The sequence below is a fragment of the Sciurus vulgaris genome, assembly GCF_902686455.1.
Source record: "Sciurus vulgaris genome assembly, chromosome: X".
Taxonomy (NCBI): Eukaryota; Metazoa; Chordata; class Mammalia; order Rodentia; family Sciuridae; genus Sciurus; species Sciurus vulgaris.
Window position 1 is genome coordinate 79,371,009 of NC_136471.1, and position 19,133 is coordinate 79,390,141.

General features: G+C 36.4%; 1 protein-coding gene across 1 annotated transcript in view; it reads left to right on the top strand.

Annotated features, from left to right (window-relative positions):
- Positions 1-19,133, top strand: part of TEX11 (testis expressed 11) — a 316,643-nt gene that overhangs the window by 30,010 nt on the left and 267,500 nt on the right. Inside the window, exons 5-7 of the mRNA XM_079124942.1 lie at positions 3,809-3,888; positions 12,388-12,468; positions 12,545-12,664. Of these exons, the coding sequence (XP_078981068.1) occupies positions 3,809-3,888; positions 12,388-12,468; positions 12,545-12,664 (281 nt within the window). The remainder of the gene's footprint in view (positions 1-3,808; positions 3,889-12,387; positions 12,469-12,544; positions 12,665-19,133) is intronic.

Here is a 19,133-nt window from a genome sequence, read left to right on the forward strand (position 1 = left end):
GAATATATATATATAAATATTACTTTGTCTCAAAAATAAATTCAGTGTGCCTGTGATTAAATAATTCATCAACATTCAACTACTTTTTTATTATGTGGAAGAATTATGGAATTCTGACATGGAATCATTAACAGACATAGGAAAACCTGAAGTAGAAGAATGACTTGTAAATTCTAGTTTTAGACCTGTTGCATTTGCAGCAACAGGGGAAATGTGAAACTTTACCTTATGAGAAACATCTGAACTGAGGCTGTAGCTTTGGCAATTATTTATATGAAGGCGATAGTTGAAGCTACAGGAGTAATTGGTTCTCTGTGGGGTAAAATAAATAGCAGTGGTTCTTAAATATTGGTATAACCTGAAATTATCTGCAAAGCCTCTTAGAAATACAGATGCCCAGTCCCTACCATTGGTGATTTTGATTCACATGGGTTCAGGATGAAATCTGGGCATGTCTATAATATGAAAAAAATTCTCATGCATTGCCATGCCCACCAAATTTTAAGAACCAGTACTATTGAGGAAAAAACAGAGCAGTGAGTTTTATTTTCCTTTGGTACTGGGTACTTTTGAACACAGAGCCTCATGCATATGAGGCAAGTGCTCTACCATTGAGCTGCATCCCTAGCACTTTTGATTTATTTTCAGACAGGTTTTTTGCTAAATTACCCAGGCTGTCCCCGAACTTTTGATCCTTCTGCTTCAGATTCCTGAGTAGCTGAGATTTCAAGTGTGCTCTGCCAAGCCCAGTGATTAGTGAGATTTTAAAATTTGAATCTTCCAGTTAAGCACTGAGAATAAAAAGAACAAGGATAGGGCTGGGGAGAAAGCTCAGTCGGTAGAGTGCTTGCCTTGCAAGCACAAAGCCCTGGGTTTGATCCCCAGCACTGCAAAAAACAAACAAACAAACAAGGATAGAAGACCAAAAGGAATGATTAAAAAAAATTCCTAGAGACTTGTTACCCATTTATTCCTTTTTGGGTCATCATACCATGTTATGAGAGGTACTAGGTGAAAGGAACAAGGTAAGACTCCAGAACAGAAAAACTATGGAAAAAATTATGTTTGAGGATCTAGGAAGTAATGGGTTAACACTAAACAAACAATACTTCTTTTAGTTTGCTTTTTCATCACTGTGACCAAAACAGCTGACAGAAACAACTTAGAGAAGGAAAAGTTTATTTGGGATTCAAAATTTCAGAGGTCTCAGTCTATGGATGGGTGACTCCATTGCTCTGGGCCTAGGGTGAAGCAGAAAGAACATCATGGGGAAAGGATGCAGTGGAGGGAAGCTTCTCCCTTCATGGCAGCAAGGAAGCAGAGAGCTGAAGGTGGAAAGGGGCCACAAAGAAGATGCACCCTCCAGAGCACACCCCTAGTCACCAACCGCCTCCAGTCAACCCCACGTGCCTACAATTATCACCCAGTCAATTCATTCAAACTAGGATGGACTGATCAGTTCATAGCTCTCATAATCCAATTATTTTGCCTCTGAATATTCTTGCATTAAGAAAAGATTTTGGGGGACACCTCATATCTGAACACTGACAAAAATAAAACATTAATGAATCCCAGAGAGTATAACACTGTTTGTCTAAAGTCAATTCAAATGTCAGGCTGTGGATATTGGCAGAACAGAGTAAGACAGATGTTTGAAGTAGTCATCAGGAAACACCTAACCAACATGTTTATAATAACAAAAGGTCAAAGAACATATTGGTGAGAAGACAAGAATAGAGCAACAACAACAAAGAAAACATCTTTATTCTAAAGTAGCATTTTGTTCAGCCTCAGCTGTCTTTGGTTTGAAGGCATATTTGCAATCACTATAAACACCTGGATCTTGAATGTGAGGATAGGACCAAAGTTCTTAGACGAAGCAATATCCTGCACAGGAATATTGCTTAATGCTGAACTAGGATGGCTCAGGGCAAGAGGGTAGTATTTTTCAAAAAGGTCATGGTCATTGTGAGATGTTGCTGTGAAATCAGGGAAGGTGGTTTTTGGAAATACAGGTTCAGTGAAGTGATACAGATGCAAAACACATTGAGTAGCAAGAAAATAAAGATATTGGATAGACAATTCAACTCAATAAGTTTGGCAATGAAGAAGAGGAGAAATGGGATGCAATCTTGAAACAAATGGGGTCAATTTATTTATTTTTTCAATGTGGGAGTGGGAAGAGATGGGTATAATTGAAGATAGAGGGGAAGAAGTAAATTGAGAGGGTAGTAACTGAAGATACCTTTAGAGAGGGGAAATAATTGAGAGTTCAGGACCTGGAGAATATTGAACAATTAGTACACTTCGATGAAAAGAAAGAAAATATTGAACTGGGGTTGTAGCTCAGTGGTAGAGCGCTTGCCTAGCATGTGTTGAGGCACTGGGTACAATCCTTAGCACCACATCTGAATAAACAAATAAAATGAAGGCTCATCAATGACTAAAAAAAAATATTTAAAAAAATGAACTATTTTCAAAACTGGAAATTCAAGTCAGTGTAAATATCTGATTAGACATAATTTTATCAAAAGTGTTTTTAGAACAAAATAATGGGATTAAGAGATGAATAGCTTTTAAAACTCATGATGGGCAGTTAAAATCTGACTACTTCAATTGCCCTGTAATTTCAGCTGGGCAGATAATCTCTTTTATGATGGAATGTAGAAAGGTTATTAGCATAGGAAAAATGACTACCAGGATCTTACATAAAGGTGATTAGTTCAATTGTAGGTGAAGTCATTTTTAAAAACTTAAAGATGATTTATAATGAAGTAAACTACAGAAATAAAGAGGTTATACCTGTTATCCCAGCTACTTGGGAAACTAAGGTAGAAGTATTGCAAGTATGAGACCAACCTGGTCAGCTTAGTGAGACCCTGTCTCATTATAAAAAATAAAAAGGGCTGGGGATGTAGCTTAGTGGTAAAGTGCCACTAGGTTCAATCCCCAGCACTGAGAAAAAAAAGTTAAAATTATTCAGACTTGACTGTTTACCTATTTTCAGGGAAAATGATCTGTATAATGAAGCCATCTCTATTTTCTAAATTATGCTTCAAGAACTTTAGTGTCATCTGAGAAAATGCATACTTAGAAAGTGTCTCGTTTTAGGAGAAAAATCTAAAAGTATCCTGATATCAAGAGATTTTGTCAAATGTTGAATAAGTCTAGATTCTAGTTATACTTAGAATTATTCTTTTGTCAGCATGGTATGTACAAGAGTATCTTATGGAATCAGTATCTTCAGTGTGTTTAGGACTTAAAATGAACTGAAATTAAAATTTGAGAATTAAATATGTTTCTGGAGCATTAAGCAAATGATTCATTGGGTAAGTATCAGATCATTTGGTTTTGAAATTGATTATTTAAGAAGTCCTTTAAACTTCTGATTTTGGGGCCGGAGGTCTAGCTCAGTGGTAGAGAATTTAGCATGCATGGTGCCCACTGTTTAATCCCTGACACTGCAAAAAACAGCAACAACAATAAACACCAACGAACGAATATATATTTTGGTGGTACTGGGATTTGAAACTAGAAGCGTTCTACTCATGAGCTACATCCTCAACATGTTTTTTGAAAATGTGCTTTAAGGCAGGGTTTCCCTAAATTACTGAGGCTGGCATCGACCTTGCAGTCCTCTAGCCTCCCAAATCACTGGGATTACAGGCATGTGTTACCATGCCCAGGTGCAGACTTTTTTAAAAACAACAAAATTGGCTTCACTTCAATCATCTTTCTTCTTCATAGATGTATATAAAAGGAGAATGAATGTTTTGTTTTTAATGGGTATCTAATTACTGTTTTGCAGTATGTCATGTTGCTTGCAAGTTGGCATGTATGTGTGAAGTCTCAGTTGCTTCAGAAGAAGCTATTCAAAGACAGATTTTGGTAAGTCCTAATTAATTGAGGAGAAAGTGTAGATGAAATGAGGTAATTGTTACTCCTATGAAAATGGTTGAAGTTTATGTAAAACTGGAGGGGGTTGAAACCTTTATTGCTAATGATGTTCCTTCTGTCATCAGTATATCTATTACAGTTAAAATCTGAGCAGTTCTATATTTGTTATTACAGTGATTCAGTAAACTAAATATTGATTTGCAAATCTGGATTTATGAATTACTTTTTGCTTTTATGACCTCTAACTTTTTCTTTTCTTCCTTTCTTTTTTGATGGTAGTGAGGTGTACTGGGGATTGGATTGATCCCAGTGTGCTCTACCACTGTGCTGCATTTCCAACCTTTTTTTGGGGAGTGGAGTACCAGGGATTGAACTCAGAGGCATTCAACCACTGAGCCACATCCCCGGCCCTGTTTTGTGTTTTGTATTTTATTTAGAGACAGGGTCTCACTGAGTTGCTTAGCACTTTGCTGTTGCTGAGGCTGTCTTTAAACTTGTGATCCTCCTGATTCAACCTCCTGAGTCGCTGGGATTACAGGCATGCACTACTGTGCCTGGCTCCCAGCCCTTTTTATTTTTATTTTCTGTGAGACAGGATCCCACTAAATTGGTGAGGCTCTCCTTGAATTTATGATCCTCTAGCCTCAGCCTTCCCAGTAGTTGAGAGTATAGACCTGTGCCACTGTGCCTGGCCTATTACGTCTAACTTGATAGAGTGTCAGTTTCTCCATCCAAGGAAATGGTATTATTTAGGCTTAGAAGAGTTTTCCTAATGCAAATTTTGAACTACTAAATAAGTAAAGAAAATATTATATGATTTTGCTTTTCCACATTTTTTCTTTTTTGAGATGGAGTCACATTATTTTGATCAGTCTGGCCTAAAACCCCTGAACACAAATGATCCTCCTGTCTTAGCGTCCAAGGAGCTGGGACTACAAGTGTGCCTCATTGCACCCAACAAGAGTGCAGGATTAGAAGTCTCGAGACCTAGATTTGAATTCCAGTTCTGTCACTTACTAGCTATGTGACATTGGAAGACTACTTAGTTTTCTCACTTGTAATGTGAATTCCTTAAATTCTGGATTCTGAGGACTGCATCCTCCTGGTAACATTTGAAATATAGTCCTCTGTGCAGTCTGTTCTCTGTTTCCTGTGAACTGGTAGTAAGAATGTTATAGGGTTAAAATTATGTTTTTTTGGGGGGGGAGGTAAGTGCTGGATAAACTAAAACGGGCAGGTAAATATACAATAGACAGACCGTATATTTGCCCATGTGGGTACAATGACAACCACGTGAAAAATCCATATAGTATGTCGTAGAATAAAGCTGGGTTGAATATGGGGTTCATCTTGTGTTTCCATGTTTTGTCAAAATGTAGTCACTGTAATGTCCCTAAACAGTTATATTTTGTTCAACTTTTCTAAATTTTTTTTTTTCAGTGGGAGGGTCAGTCTGAATCAAACTATTCTATTATGTTTTCTCCTCTTGTATTTCTATTTTAAAAATTAACTAAGGGCTGGGGGTATAGCTCAGTGAGAGTGCTTGACTAGCATACTGAAGGTCTTGGCTTGGATCTTTAGCATCACAAAAGTAAATATTTTCCCACCAATAATACATATGTATATTTATGTGAAATTAATTTTTCAGAAAAGTAACAAGAGTAATAAAAAACAGCAGTTTTCTGCTCAATCCCTCTCTGTCTCCTGCCTTGTTCCCTGGAGGCAATAACATTTTTTCAGTGGAAAAATATTTTTCCCAGTGTTTTTTTGGGGGGGTGATACTGGGGATTGAACTCAGGGGCACTTTACCACTGAGCCACATCACCAGCCCCATTTTGTATTTTATTTAAAGACAGGGTCTCACTGAGTTGCTTAGCACCTCACCATTGCTGAGGCTGGCTTTGAACTCGTGATCCTCCTGTCTTAGCCTCCAAGCCGCTGGGATTACAGGCATGTGCCACTGTGCCCGTTTCCCAGTGTTTTAAAACTGTATGCATGCATACATTTTTTTCGTGGTCCTGGGGATGTAACCCAGGGCCTTTTGCATGCTTGGCAAGTACTCTACCACTAAACTACACCCTCAGCCATAAAACAGTATTTTTATTATGGAGAAGCTCAAACATACACAAAACTCAGTTAAGATAATTATAGTGATTCCCTCATTCACTCAACTAGAATAATCCTCTACTCATGGCCATTCATTTCTTCTATATTCTCCAACAACAACCTCTTGGCCCCACTGGGTTATATTAAAGCAAGTCCAAAATGTATAATTTTGCCCATAAATATGTCAGTATGTGACTCAAAAAGATATCTTTTTATTCAACAGATCCAATACCTATTATACCTTAAAAAATTTAACAAAGTTTTCCTAAAATCATTAAATATCCAAATCCACGACCCCCTGCCCTGAGCAGGTTAGAGAACCAACTCATTATTCTGAAAACTATTAAATGAAGAGCAGTAATCAAGCATTTAGTTTGTCTTTTTTGTACAAACCATATTTCAGGATAACTAAGTTAATGAGGGCGTTTCTCTCTATTCTAGTTATTGAACAAAGAAAGAATGTAGAATTAGAATATCCAAACCCTTAAGTTGGTTTCTTAGAATCAGAATCAAAGAAGATCCTCACCTTGTATTTTATTAATATGTCTCTTTCAATCTTCACATTTCCTCTGTTTTTAAATAAAAAAATATATTGAAGAACAAATTTATTTGTTGAAGAAGCCAGGGTGTTTGTCTTGTAAAATTTTTAAAATTCTGGATTCTGATGAGTGCATCATCCTGGTATCATTTGAAATATAGTCCTCTGTCCAGTCTGTCCCCTGTTTCCTGTGAACTGGTAGTTAGATCAAAAAACTAGTTTTGATTCATATTTGAATTTTGTCATAATAATTTATATGTGGTATGGTATACTTTCATCAGGAAGCACTAATGCCCACCTATTTCTCTTTTTTTTGTTCTCTTAGAGCCTTTTGATGATTATTGTCCCAGATTTGATATTTCTGTAGGGATTTAGATATTCTAATTCTAATTCTGTGTTTATTCTTTGTTCATTAACTGAAATAGTTAATTCTATTGGGGTGAAGTGTAGTTTGTATAGAAAGACTAAAGGCTTAACTCTTGCTCTTTAGTAGTTTTCAGAATAATGAGGTGGTTTTCTAACATCTTAAACAGTAGCAATATATATTTTAAATAATAATTAAATATATTCAATATATATATTTAAATTTTGTGTTGGGAATTGAACCCAGGGCTTTGTGTATGCTTAACATGCACTTTACCACTGAGATACACTTCTAGCCCCAAGTAAGTTTTTTAAAAAAATATATCATTATGGTCTGCATGCGACCCTGGGTTCAATATCCAGCACTCCTACCCCCCAAATGGTCATTATGAATCTGTAGATTTTAATGTATCTAATGAATTTCATTCATTTGTAGTTATTTTTATTGATGCATATTGCTCTTTGACCTACTGATAGGAACCACTTGAAGTGGTTTTCAATCCTTCTGATATGACCCCAGTAGTTCAATAGTTTTTTGAAATTTCTAATATGACCAGATTCCAGCCTCATCTGATATAATTCCTTTCTGGACCTGGAATCAGTCATTCCTCCAAATAGCATTCTTTCCTCAATAGAAATTCTTAATTGGGCATGGTGGTACATTTCTATGATTCTGGTAACTCAAGAAACTGAGACAGGAAAATCATAAGCTTGAGGCTAGCCTCAAGATAGAAGCTAAAAAGGGCCAAGGATGAAGTTCAGTGATACAATGCTCCTGTGTTCAATTCCCAGTAATGCCAATATATATATGAATTGAACACAGGAGCACTGTACCACCAAGCCATATACATATATATATTCATTCAGTACTGGGGATTGAACCCAGGGTGCTCTACCACTGAGCTACATCCCCAGCCCTTTTTATTTTTTATTTTGAGACAGAATCTCACTAAGTTGCCCAGATTGGCCTCCAATTTTCAGTCTTTCTGCCACAGCTTCCCAAGTAGCTGGGATTGCAAGCATGCACCACTGTACCTGTCCATATTTTTGAAAAAAGAAAATACATGAGTTCATACTTAAATATTCAAATGCTATTTAATATTATAGCAGTTTACTTAGCTTCCTTGATTTTTTTGTTTGTATATCTTTTAATGCCTTATAACCTTAATATAATGAACAATTTATTTCATCATAAAATATATATTTATAATAGTTTCAGAATATAGCAATATCAACGTTATCAAATAATGTGATTTCTGAAAACAATTTAATGATTATTTTTCTTTTTTGTGATGGGGGTTGAACCCAGGGCCTCATACTTGGCTAAGCAGACACTCTACCACTAATCTACACCCCTAGCCCTAGAATTTTTCACATTTCTTTTATTTTCAGAATATATTCCATCAGTCAAAATGTGGTTTTAATATTATTAAAATACTCTTTTTAAATGTATTGACTCAGGAGGCTGAGGCAGAAGGTTTTTCACCTGAGTTCAAGAGTTTGAGACTGGTCTGGGCAATATAATGAGACCCCCCCTCCTCAAAAACCAAAAAAAGAATTATTTGAAATAATTCATTTCTTTATGATTGTGTCTTCAACTTGATAATTAGGTCAATTTGTTTCAATTTACTGATTTTTACTGATTAGTTTTACTGATTATTTTTTCCAGTTTGATTAATTTTTTTTATAATTTTGAAAGATTAACATGATTCCAAAGATAATCTACTTAATAAAGTTTATTTAAATATTTGAGCTTATTTGTCTGTCCCCTCCACTCTGTTTGCTCTTTCTCTTTGTAGATAATCATTTTATTTTGTTGTCATTTTAAAATGTAATCAAACAGGTATATATTAATATTCTTTTTTTCAGTGCTGGGGATTGAACCCAGAGCCAGACAAAAAGCTCTACCACTGACCTGGAGCTCCAGTCCCAGTGCATAACTCATATCTAACCACCTCTAGTTTCTTAGCTAAATTGTAGCATTCATGTGTATTCTTCTCCACCTTTTTCCCCCACTTAACAATTGAATGCTACTTCCTAGGATTACTCTGTAGCAGTATATAGATATTTCTCACTTTTTATTGCAGTACTTGGGATTGAACCCATGGGTCCTGTACCACAGAACTATATTTCCAGTCTTTTTAAAATTTTTAAAAAATTTTTGAGACAGGGTCTCCCTAAGTTGGGTTGGCCTTGAACTTGTGATCCTCCTTCCTCAAACTTGAGTCTCTAGGATTTCAGGCATGTGCCACCACACCTGACACTTCTTACTTTAAATAGCTATGTAGTATTCAATTGATGCATGTACTTTATTATATTCAACTGGAACTCCCCTTGATGAATATTTGGATGCTACAGTGAATTGCCTTGTACAATTAAAAGACAATTACTTGTAACCATTTCTGTTTTCATTTTCATTGCTACCTCCAATGGTAGAGTACATGCTTTGCATGTGCAAGGTCCTGGGTCTAATTCCATGTGTTTTTTAAAAAAAGTTTTTTAGTTGCAGATGGACACAATGTCTTTATTTATTTATGTGGTGCTGAGGATGGAACCCAGTGCCCCACGCATGCCAGGCAAGCACTCTACCACTGAGCTACAACCCCAACCGTAATTCCATGTCTCTTAATCATATGCTTATATCACTATATTAGGTTTTTACGGATGCTACAACAAAATATCACAGAGGGTTGCTTAATCAACTGAAATTCATTTTCCTACAGTTCTGGAGGTTATAAGTTCAAGATCAAGGTGTCTGCCAGGCGTGATGGCACAAGTCTGCAATCCTAGTGACTCGAGAGGCTGAGGCAAGAGGATGGCAAATTCAAGGCCAGACTTGACAACTTAGGGAGACTCTGCCTCCAAAAGAAAAAAAAAAAAAAAGGCTGGATATATAGCTCACTGACAGAATGCCCTTGGATTCAATCCCCAGTACTGTCCCCGCCAAAAAAGATATGTGTCAGCCAATTTGGTTTCTTCTAAATACCCTCTCCCTGGCTTGCAGTTATCTTCTTTCTTGTTGTGTCCTCATGTGGCCTTTCCTCTGTGTGATCATTCCTTGTATCCCTTCTTATAGTCAAATTTCCAGTAAGATTTGACTAGGGCTTATTCTGAAGGCTTCATTTTAACTGAATCACCTCTTAAAGGCAAAGGCTCTATCTCTAAATATGTCACATTCAGAGGTACTTGAGGTTAGTGCTTTAACATAGATTTTTAGGGGGAGGGGCATAATTGTGTCCATAACAGTAACTAATTATTGGGCTGGGGGTATAACTCAGTGGTAGAGTGCTCACTTAGCATGTACAAGGCCCTGGGTCCAATTCCAAGCACACACACACATACACAGCAAAACAAAACCAACCAAAAATCCCTTAAAACAGTATCTAATTCTTTCAGGACTGATTTTTTTTTTTTTTTTTTTTTTTTTGCGGTGCTGGGGATCGAACCCAGGTCTTTGTGTTTGCAAGGCAAGCATTCTACCGACTGAGCTATCTCCCCAGCCCTAAAACAGTATCTAATTCTTTATCTCTCAGTTTTATATATAATCCATTTGTTTGCTTTTATAATAGATGAAGATTTATCCTATATTATGTTATGTTACTGCCCCAACTCTTCTTAATTTTTATTACACTATTTTAAATTTATCTAATGGTTTTAAAACCTTAAATAATATATTTAAACTTTAATTTTTTTCATCAGTTTTGGAGATTTTATTTTTACTTTCCACTTTGTGGGGATATTAGTGACTTTACCATTCTCTTTATCTCTCTAACTTTTAACCCTCCAAATTCTTTCACCATAGAATTTACGTTTTGAACTTTGATAATCCCAAAGAATGAAAACTAAAAAAAAAAAAAAAAATGTCATTGACTGTGACTGTTATTTAACTCTGTGGATAATGATTTTATTTCTCTTTCTGTTTTCATTTCCTTGCTCCCTTAATTCTACTTCCTCAGGTATCTGTTGAATGTGTTGTCATTTCATGGTATTGTTTTTCCTCATTTATTGGTAGTTCTTGCTTATATTTGGTTTGATATTCCTTGATAGTCTTTTGTGAATTCTCTGTCACACTATTTACTATAACCTGTGTTTTATGGGTTGGATGTGAGGTGTCCCCCAAAAGCTCACATGTGAGACAGTGCAAGAAGATTGAGAGAAGAAATGATTGGGTTATGAGAGTCTTAACCCAAACAGTGAATTAATCCCCTGATAGGGATTAACTGAGTGGTAACTGAAGTTGTAGGGTGTGACTGAAGGAGGTGGAAATTGGGGGCGTGGCTTTGGGGTATATATTTGTATCTGGCAAGTAGAGACCTCTCTCTCCTTTCTGATCATTATGTGAGCTGCTTCCTTTCGCCACACTCTTCCACCATGATGTTCTACCTCACCTTGAGCCCTGAGGAATGGAGCAAGCCTCCTATAGACTAAGACCTCTGAAATTGTGAGCCCTCAAATAAACTTTTCTTCCCTAAAATTCTTCTGGTCAGATCTTGTAGTCACAGCAGCCAAAAAGCTGACTAAAACAACTTGAATCCGATGACTAATGATGAAATTGAACTATGTTTTGCATTGACTTGTGTTGTTAACTTCCTGGAAGCCCAGTTTTCTTTAGCCCTTTTCTTATTCCTTTCTATAAAGAAGGGAGAAAGATACCTTTTAGAGGAAGTCCAGCTGCCTGATGCCCCTACTGTTCATACCTAGAGCTATTTCCTCACTGTATTTTTGTGCATGTTGGGACTGTGAGTGTCTGCTTCATCCCATTTGATATCTGTTTTTAGAGGCTCTTCATAATTTTAGGTTCATTGAAAATGCTCCTTATTTTCCAGAACTCTTATTGAATAAGAAAAATGTATACTTTCTCTTATATCTCTATATATTATAATTTGTAGGGATTTATGGTAGAAGGTGTGACTGTAGTATGTGCTCTATCCTCCATCTTGATCCAGCCCTTCTTTGCTTCCACAGTATTTGTGTATATTACTTATCAACTATTTATTTAGATATCTATCAATTATAGTACTGTTAGCTTTTTCAGGGTGCATGGCATGTAAAGAATAATTAGTATTAACCCAACATTTGTTGAATTAATCAAAATTGTATTAGAGGTGGAATTAAAAATTAGAACTCAGTTCTGTTGAATCATAGTCTAATGCTTATTATATAACTTCCTCAATTATATGATGCATCAAGTTTTCAGGACATCCTTTTCCTGTATAAATTATCCCAATGTTTTCTGTTAATATTTTAGCAGATGTGTTATCAGGACTATTAATTTTTTGTTATTATTGCTTTTCTTAAGTTTATTTCTCTTGAATTGTGAGAATTCAAAGCAGAACACCCAACTCTAATAAATACTGACTTTTTCCCCCTGTGGACTATGTGACTGTATATACTGACAGGATTAATTATTTTCTCCAGTACTGTCCAGCCAGTTTGAGGGAGGTATGAAGTTTTAAACCTATTTTCTAACTTTTTTCTTCTAGATGAATATGAGAACAGGAAAAGCGTGGGTGGATGTTGGAAATACTTTGATTGCTGATGAATTTTTTCAAGTTGCCATGGCTGTAAGTTACCATTGATTTTTAGCTGTGGCAATTATTAGTAACATCTGTTACATTGTGTTGTCATTTTATTTTCCAGGGTCTGGAGCAATTGTATGTCAAATTAATGCAGAGGAGCTACTCTGAGGACCACTTGATCATGCAGAAGACTGCTGTGGAGAAGGACCTCTTCCAAGTGCTTTCTTACCAAGCAGAATCAGTAGGTGTCATAGGCACTAGGGCCTTATGATGGGGTATTTTGTATATATAAAAGCAAAAGTGATGAGCTGTAACTTGTTAACAGAAAGTCAGGTGTCACTGTCCTTTCACAGGATATTATATTTGACTTTTTATCTCTGTCTTATATCTGATGGTGATATTACTCATGGTGATTGGAATATGTGTGGAGGTGGATGAGGGTGAAAAGACTGATATGTAGCTAAATATCATTTTCAACCACTGCAAGTCACATCTGCCACTTATGTATGGCAGCATCCTTGACCTGAAATACCTGTTTCTGTTTGTGACTCTTAAATTTATGGCCTGCCTACAATATTTGCCTGAAAAGAGCCTTAGTTTATTCACCTAATTGTGCAATATCCACCATAGTCTAAGTTTAGGACATTTTTGTCACCCCAAAAAGGAACATCCTAATTAGTAGCAGTCACTCCCCATTTTTCCTGACCTTAATCCCAATAAACTCTTTCTGGCTCTCTAAAGTTGCCTATTTTGGACATTTCATAAAAATATAATTATATAATAAATGATCTTTTGTGATTAGCTTTTTTCATTTAGCTTAACTGTTTTCAAGGTTCATCCATGTTGTAGAATATTCCACTCTTTGGATATGCCAAGTTTTGTTTATCCATTCATCTACTGATAGGCATTTGAGTTTTTCCCAGTATTTGATTATTATGAATAATTCTATAAATATTCATATACAGATTTTTGGGTGCATATGTTTTTATTTCTTTTGGGTATATACCTAGGAGTGGAATTTCTGGGTAGCATGGTAATTCTAATTCTGTGTTTAATAAGTTTTTGAGAAATTGCCAAAATATCTTCTACAGTGTCTACATCATGTTATATTCCCAATACTAGTGTAGGAGGGCTCCAATTTCTCTTATCTAAGAGTTTTATAGTACTTATATTTAGATCTATGATCCATTTTGAGTTCATTTTCTGGTGTGATATGAGGCAGGAATCTTAACTTCATTCTTTGACCTGTGGCTATCTGGTTGTCCCAGTACCATTTGTTGAGATGTCTATTCTTTCCTATAGAGCAGTCTTCTCACCCTTGTCAAAAGTGAACTGATTGTAATATGAGGGTTTATTTTTGAACTCTTCACTCAGTTCCTTTAATCTATATGTCTTTGTTTATGCAGTACCACACTGTCTTGATTACTGTAGCTATGTAGTACATTTTAAAATTGGGAAGTACAAGTTTTCCAATTTAGTTCTTTTGAAGATTGTTTTGACTACTCTGGGTCTCTTGCATTTCTATATGGATTTTAGGATCAATTTGTTAATTGTGCAAAGAAGTCACCTGGAATTCTGATAGGTATAGGGTTGAATCTGTCAATCAATTTGAGGAGTATTGCTGTTTTAATAATATTAAGTGATCTGATTCATGAAAATGGAATGTCTTCCTGTTTATTTAGGTTTTGTTTAATTTTCCTTATATTTAATTTTTAAAAATTGACATCAAAATCTCACCTATTTCTTGGATACAATATGATATTTTGGTGTGTACATTATGTAATTTTCAAATTAGGGTTTTTTAAAATATTTTAAATGATGAAACAGGTTGAGAAATGGAACATAGTTTAGTTGAAGATCCAAAACCAGAACTAAGAATTTTAAAATTTTCAGTCTACACTGTAAATGAGATTAAATGTATAAGTGAATCTTATTTTCTTAATTTTGTCTTGCCTTTTAATGTTAATATCCTTTATGGGCTACTTTAAGGAATCTATTAAATAATGGGCATGACATCTAGAAGGCTTTGGTCTTATATCTTATTTTGTGGGGTGGTACCAAGGATTGAACTCAGGGTGCAATCGCTGAGCTACATCTCCAGCCCTAATTAGTATTTTATTTAGAGACAGTATCTCACTGAGCTCCTTAGCACCTTGCTTTTGCTGAGGCTGGCTTTGACCTCAAGATTCTCCTGCCTCAGCCTCCCAAGCTGCTGGGATTACAGGTGTGTGCCACTGTACAACTGGTCTTACATCTCAACTCTTTTAATGACTTGCTCTATGACTTTGGGCTCTCTCTTAATGTCTGTGAGCCTATGAAAGCCAGTATTTCAGTTAAGAACTCAACTGTATATATACCAGATCATCAACTGTCTGTATACTAGATTATGACAGAGGTGCATTTGGTTGGCTTTACATTAGATCATGGGAAAAAGACCTATATCTAAGTGTGATGATATATGCCTATAGCACCAGCTATTTGGGACACTGAGGTAGGAGGATTGCATGAGCCTAGGAGTTTGAGACCAGCCTCAAAGAAATCTTAAGTGAAACCCCATCTAAAAAAAAAAAAAAAAAAAAAAGGTGCGTGTGTGTGTGTGTGTGTGTGTGTGTGTGTGTGTGTGTGTGTGTGTATTTTTCCTTTTTGGTACCAGGGATTGAACCCAGTGTTGCTTTACCATGGAACTATATCCCCAGTCCTTTTTATTTATTTATTTTTATTTTGAGGCAGGGTTGTTCTAAGTTGCTGCAGGCCTCACTAATTTGCTGAGACTGGCCTCGAACTTGTGATCCTCCTGCCTCAGCCTCCTGAGATGCTGGGCTTATAGGCATGTGCTACTGTGCCTATCCAAGACCTATGTGGGTTTTTTTTAGTATTTTTTAAAATTTATTTTGACTCATTGTACACAAATGGGGTACAACTTTCATTTCTCTGGTTGTACATGATGTAGAGTCACACCTATGTACATACATGTACATAGGGTAATGATGTTTGTCTCATTCTATTATCTTTCCTTCCCCCGTTTTCCTCTACACAATCCATTCTTTCTCCCTTCTTGCCTTCCCTCCCTCCCCCATTAGGTATCATCATCCACGTATCAGAGAAATCATTAGGCCTTTGATTTTTTGGGATTGCCTTATTTCACTAAGCATGATATTCTCCAATTCCATCCAGTTACCTGCAAATGCCATAATTTTATTATTCTTTATGTCTGAGTAATATTCTATTGTGTATATATACCACAGTTTCTTTATCCATTCATCAATTGAAGGGCATCTAGGTTGGTTCCACAATCTAGCTATTGTGAATTGAGCTGCTATAAACATTGATGTGGCTGTGTCACTGTAGTATGCTGATTTTAAGTCCTTTGGGTATAGGCCAAGGAGTGGGATAGCCAGGTCAAATGGTGGTTCCATTCCAAGTTTTGTGAGGAATCTCCACACTGCTTTCCAGAGTGGCTGCACTAATATGCAACCCCACCAGCAATGTATGAGAATACCTTTTTCCCCACATCCTCACCAACACCTATTGTTGCTTGTATTCTTGATAATAGCCATTCTACTTGGGGTGAGATGGAATCTTAGGGTAGTTTTGATTTGTATTTCTCTTATTACTAGAGATGTTGAACATTTTTCATATGTTTGTTGATTGCTTGTACATCTTCTGTGAAGTGTCTGCTCATTTCCTTAGCCCATTTATTGATTGGGTTATTCGTATTCTTGGTGTAAAGTTTTTTGAGTTCTTTATAGATTCTGGAGATTAGTGCTCTACCTGAAGTGTGTGTGGCAAAGATTTTCTCCCACTCTGTAGGCTCTCTCTTCACATTGCTGATAGTTGCTTTTGCTGAGAAAAAGCTTTTTAGTCTAAATCTATCCCAATTATTGATTCCTGCTTTTATTTCTTGTGCTTTGGAAGTCCTGTTAAGGAAGTCTTGTCCTAAGCCAACATGATGAAGAATTGGACTTACTTTTTCTTCTATAAGGTGCAGGGTCTCTGGTCTGATTCCAAGGTCCTTGATCCATTTTGAGTTGAGTTTTGTGCAGGGTGAGAGATAGGGGTTTAGTTTCATTCTGCTGTGTATGGATTTCCAGTTTTCCCAGTACCATTTGTTGAAGAGGCTATCTTTTCTCCATTGTATGTTTTTGGCACCTTTGTCTAGTATGACAAAGGGGTTTGTCTCTGTGTACTCTACTCTGTATCATTGATCTACCTATATATTTTGGTGCCAATACCATGCCAATTTGTTTTTTTTTTTCTTTTTTTTTTTTCATTGTAAACAAATGGGATACATGTTGTTTCTCTGTTTGTACATGGCGTAGAGGCATTCCATTTGTGTAATCATAAATTTACATAGAGTAATGTTGTTTGATTCATTCTGTTATTTTTTCCCTTCCCCCCACCCCTCCCACCCCTCTTTACCCTCTATACAGTACTTCCTTCCTCCATACTTGCCCCCCTCCCTAACCCTAACTCTAACCCTAACACTAACCCTTCCCTCCCCCCCATTATGTGTCATCCTCCACTTATTAGCGATATCATTCGTCCTTTGGCTTTTTGAGATTGGCTTATCTCACTTAGCATGATATTCTCCAATTTCATCCATTTGCCTGCAAATGCCATAATTTTATCATTCTTTATGGCTGAGTAATATTCCATTGTATATATATATACCACAGTTTCTTTATCCACTCATCAATTGAAGGGCATCTAGGTTGGTTCCATAGTCTGGCTATTGTGAATTGAGCAGCTATGAACATTGATGTGGCTGTATCTCTGTAGTATGCTGATTTTAAGTCCTTTGGGTATAGGCCAAGGAGTGGGATAGCTGGGTCAAATGGAGGGTCCATTCCAAGTTTTCTAAGGAATCTCCACACTGCTTTCCAGAGTGGTTGCACTAATTTGCAGTCCCACCAGCAATGTATGAGTGTACCTTTCTCCCCACATCCTCGCCAACATCTGTTGTTGCTCGTATTCTTGATAATCGCCATTCTAATTGGGGTGAGATGGAATCTTAGGGTGGTTTTGATTTGCATTTCTCTTATTACTAGAGATGGTGAACACTTTTCCATATGTTTGTTGATTGCTTGTAGATCTTCTTCTGTGAAGTGTCTATTCATTTCCTTAGCCCATTTGTCGACTGGATTATTTGAATTCTTGGAGTAGAGTTTTTTGAGTTCTTTATAGATTCTGGAGATTAGTGCTCTATCTGAAGTATGATTGGCAAAGATATTCTCCCACTCTGTAGGCTCTTTCTTCGCATTGCTGATAGTTTCCTTTGCTGAGAGAAAGCTTTTTAGTTTCAATCTATCCCAGTGGTTGATTCTAGTTTTTATTTCTTGTGCTATGGGAGTCTTGTTAAGGAAGTCTGATCCTAGACCAACAAGGTGAAGATTTGGACCTACTTTTTCTTCTATAATCTGCAGGGTCTCTGGTCTGATTCCGAGGTCCTTAATCCATTTTGAGTTTAGTTTCGTGCATGGTGAGAGATATGGGTTTAGTTTCATTCTGTTGCATATGGATTTCCAATTCTCCCAGCACCATTTGTTGAAGAGGCTATCTTTTCTCCATTGCATATTTTTGGCACCTTTGTCTAGTATGAGAAAATTGTATTTATTTGGGTTTGTGTCCATGTATCAATGGTACATGTCCATGTACCATTGATCTACCTTTCTATTTTGGTACCAATACCATGCCGTTTTTGTTACTATTGCTTTGTAGTAGAGTTGAAGATCTGGTATTGCCATACCCCCTGTTTCACTCTTCCTGCTAAGGATTGCTTTAGCTATTCTGGGTTTCTTATTCTTCCAGATGAATTTCATAATTGCTTGCTCTATTTCTGTAAGGTACGTCATTGGGATTTTAATTGGAATTGCATTGAATTTGTATAGCACTTTAGGTAGTATGGCCATTTTGACAATATTAATTCTTCCTATCCAAGAACATGGAAGATCTTTCCATCTTCTAAGGTGTTCTTTAATTTTTTTCTTTAGTGTTGTATAGTTCTCATTGTAGAGGTCTTTCACCTCTTTTGTGAGATTGATTCCCAAGTATTTTATTTTTTTTGAGGCTATTGTGAATGGGGTATTTTTCCTAATTTCTCTTTCTGAAGATTCATCACTTATGTATAAAAATGCATTGGATTTATGGGCATTGATCTTGTAACCTGCTACTTTACTGAATTCACTTATGAGTTCTAAGAGTTTTCTGGTGGAATTTCCAGGTTCCTCTAAATATATAATCATGTCATCAGCGAACAGGGATAGTTTGATTTCTTCTTTTCCAATTCGTATCCCTTTAATTTCTTTGGTTTGTCTAATTGCTCTGGCCAGAGTCTCAGGAACGATGTTGAATAGAAGTGGTGAAAGAGGGCATCCCTGCCTTGTTCCAGTTTTTAGGGGGAATGCTTTCAGTTTTTCACCATTTAGAATGATATTAGCCATGGGCTTAGCATAAATGGCCTTTACAATGTTAAGGAATGTTCCCACTATCCCAATTTTTTCTAGTGTTTTGAGCATGAAGGGGTGCTGTATTTTATCAAATGCTTTTTCTGCATCTATTGAAATAATCATGTGATTCTTGACTTTAAGTCTGTTGATATGGTGAATTACGTTTATTGATTTCCTGATGTTGAACCAACCTTGCATCCCTGGGATGAAACCCACTTGATCATGTTGCACTATCATTTTAATATGTTTTTGTATGCGATTTGC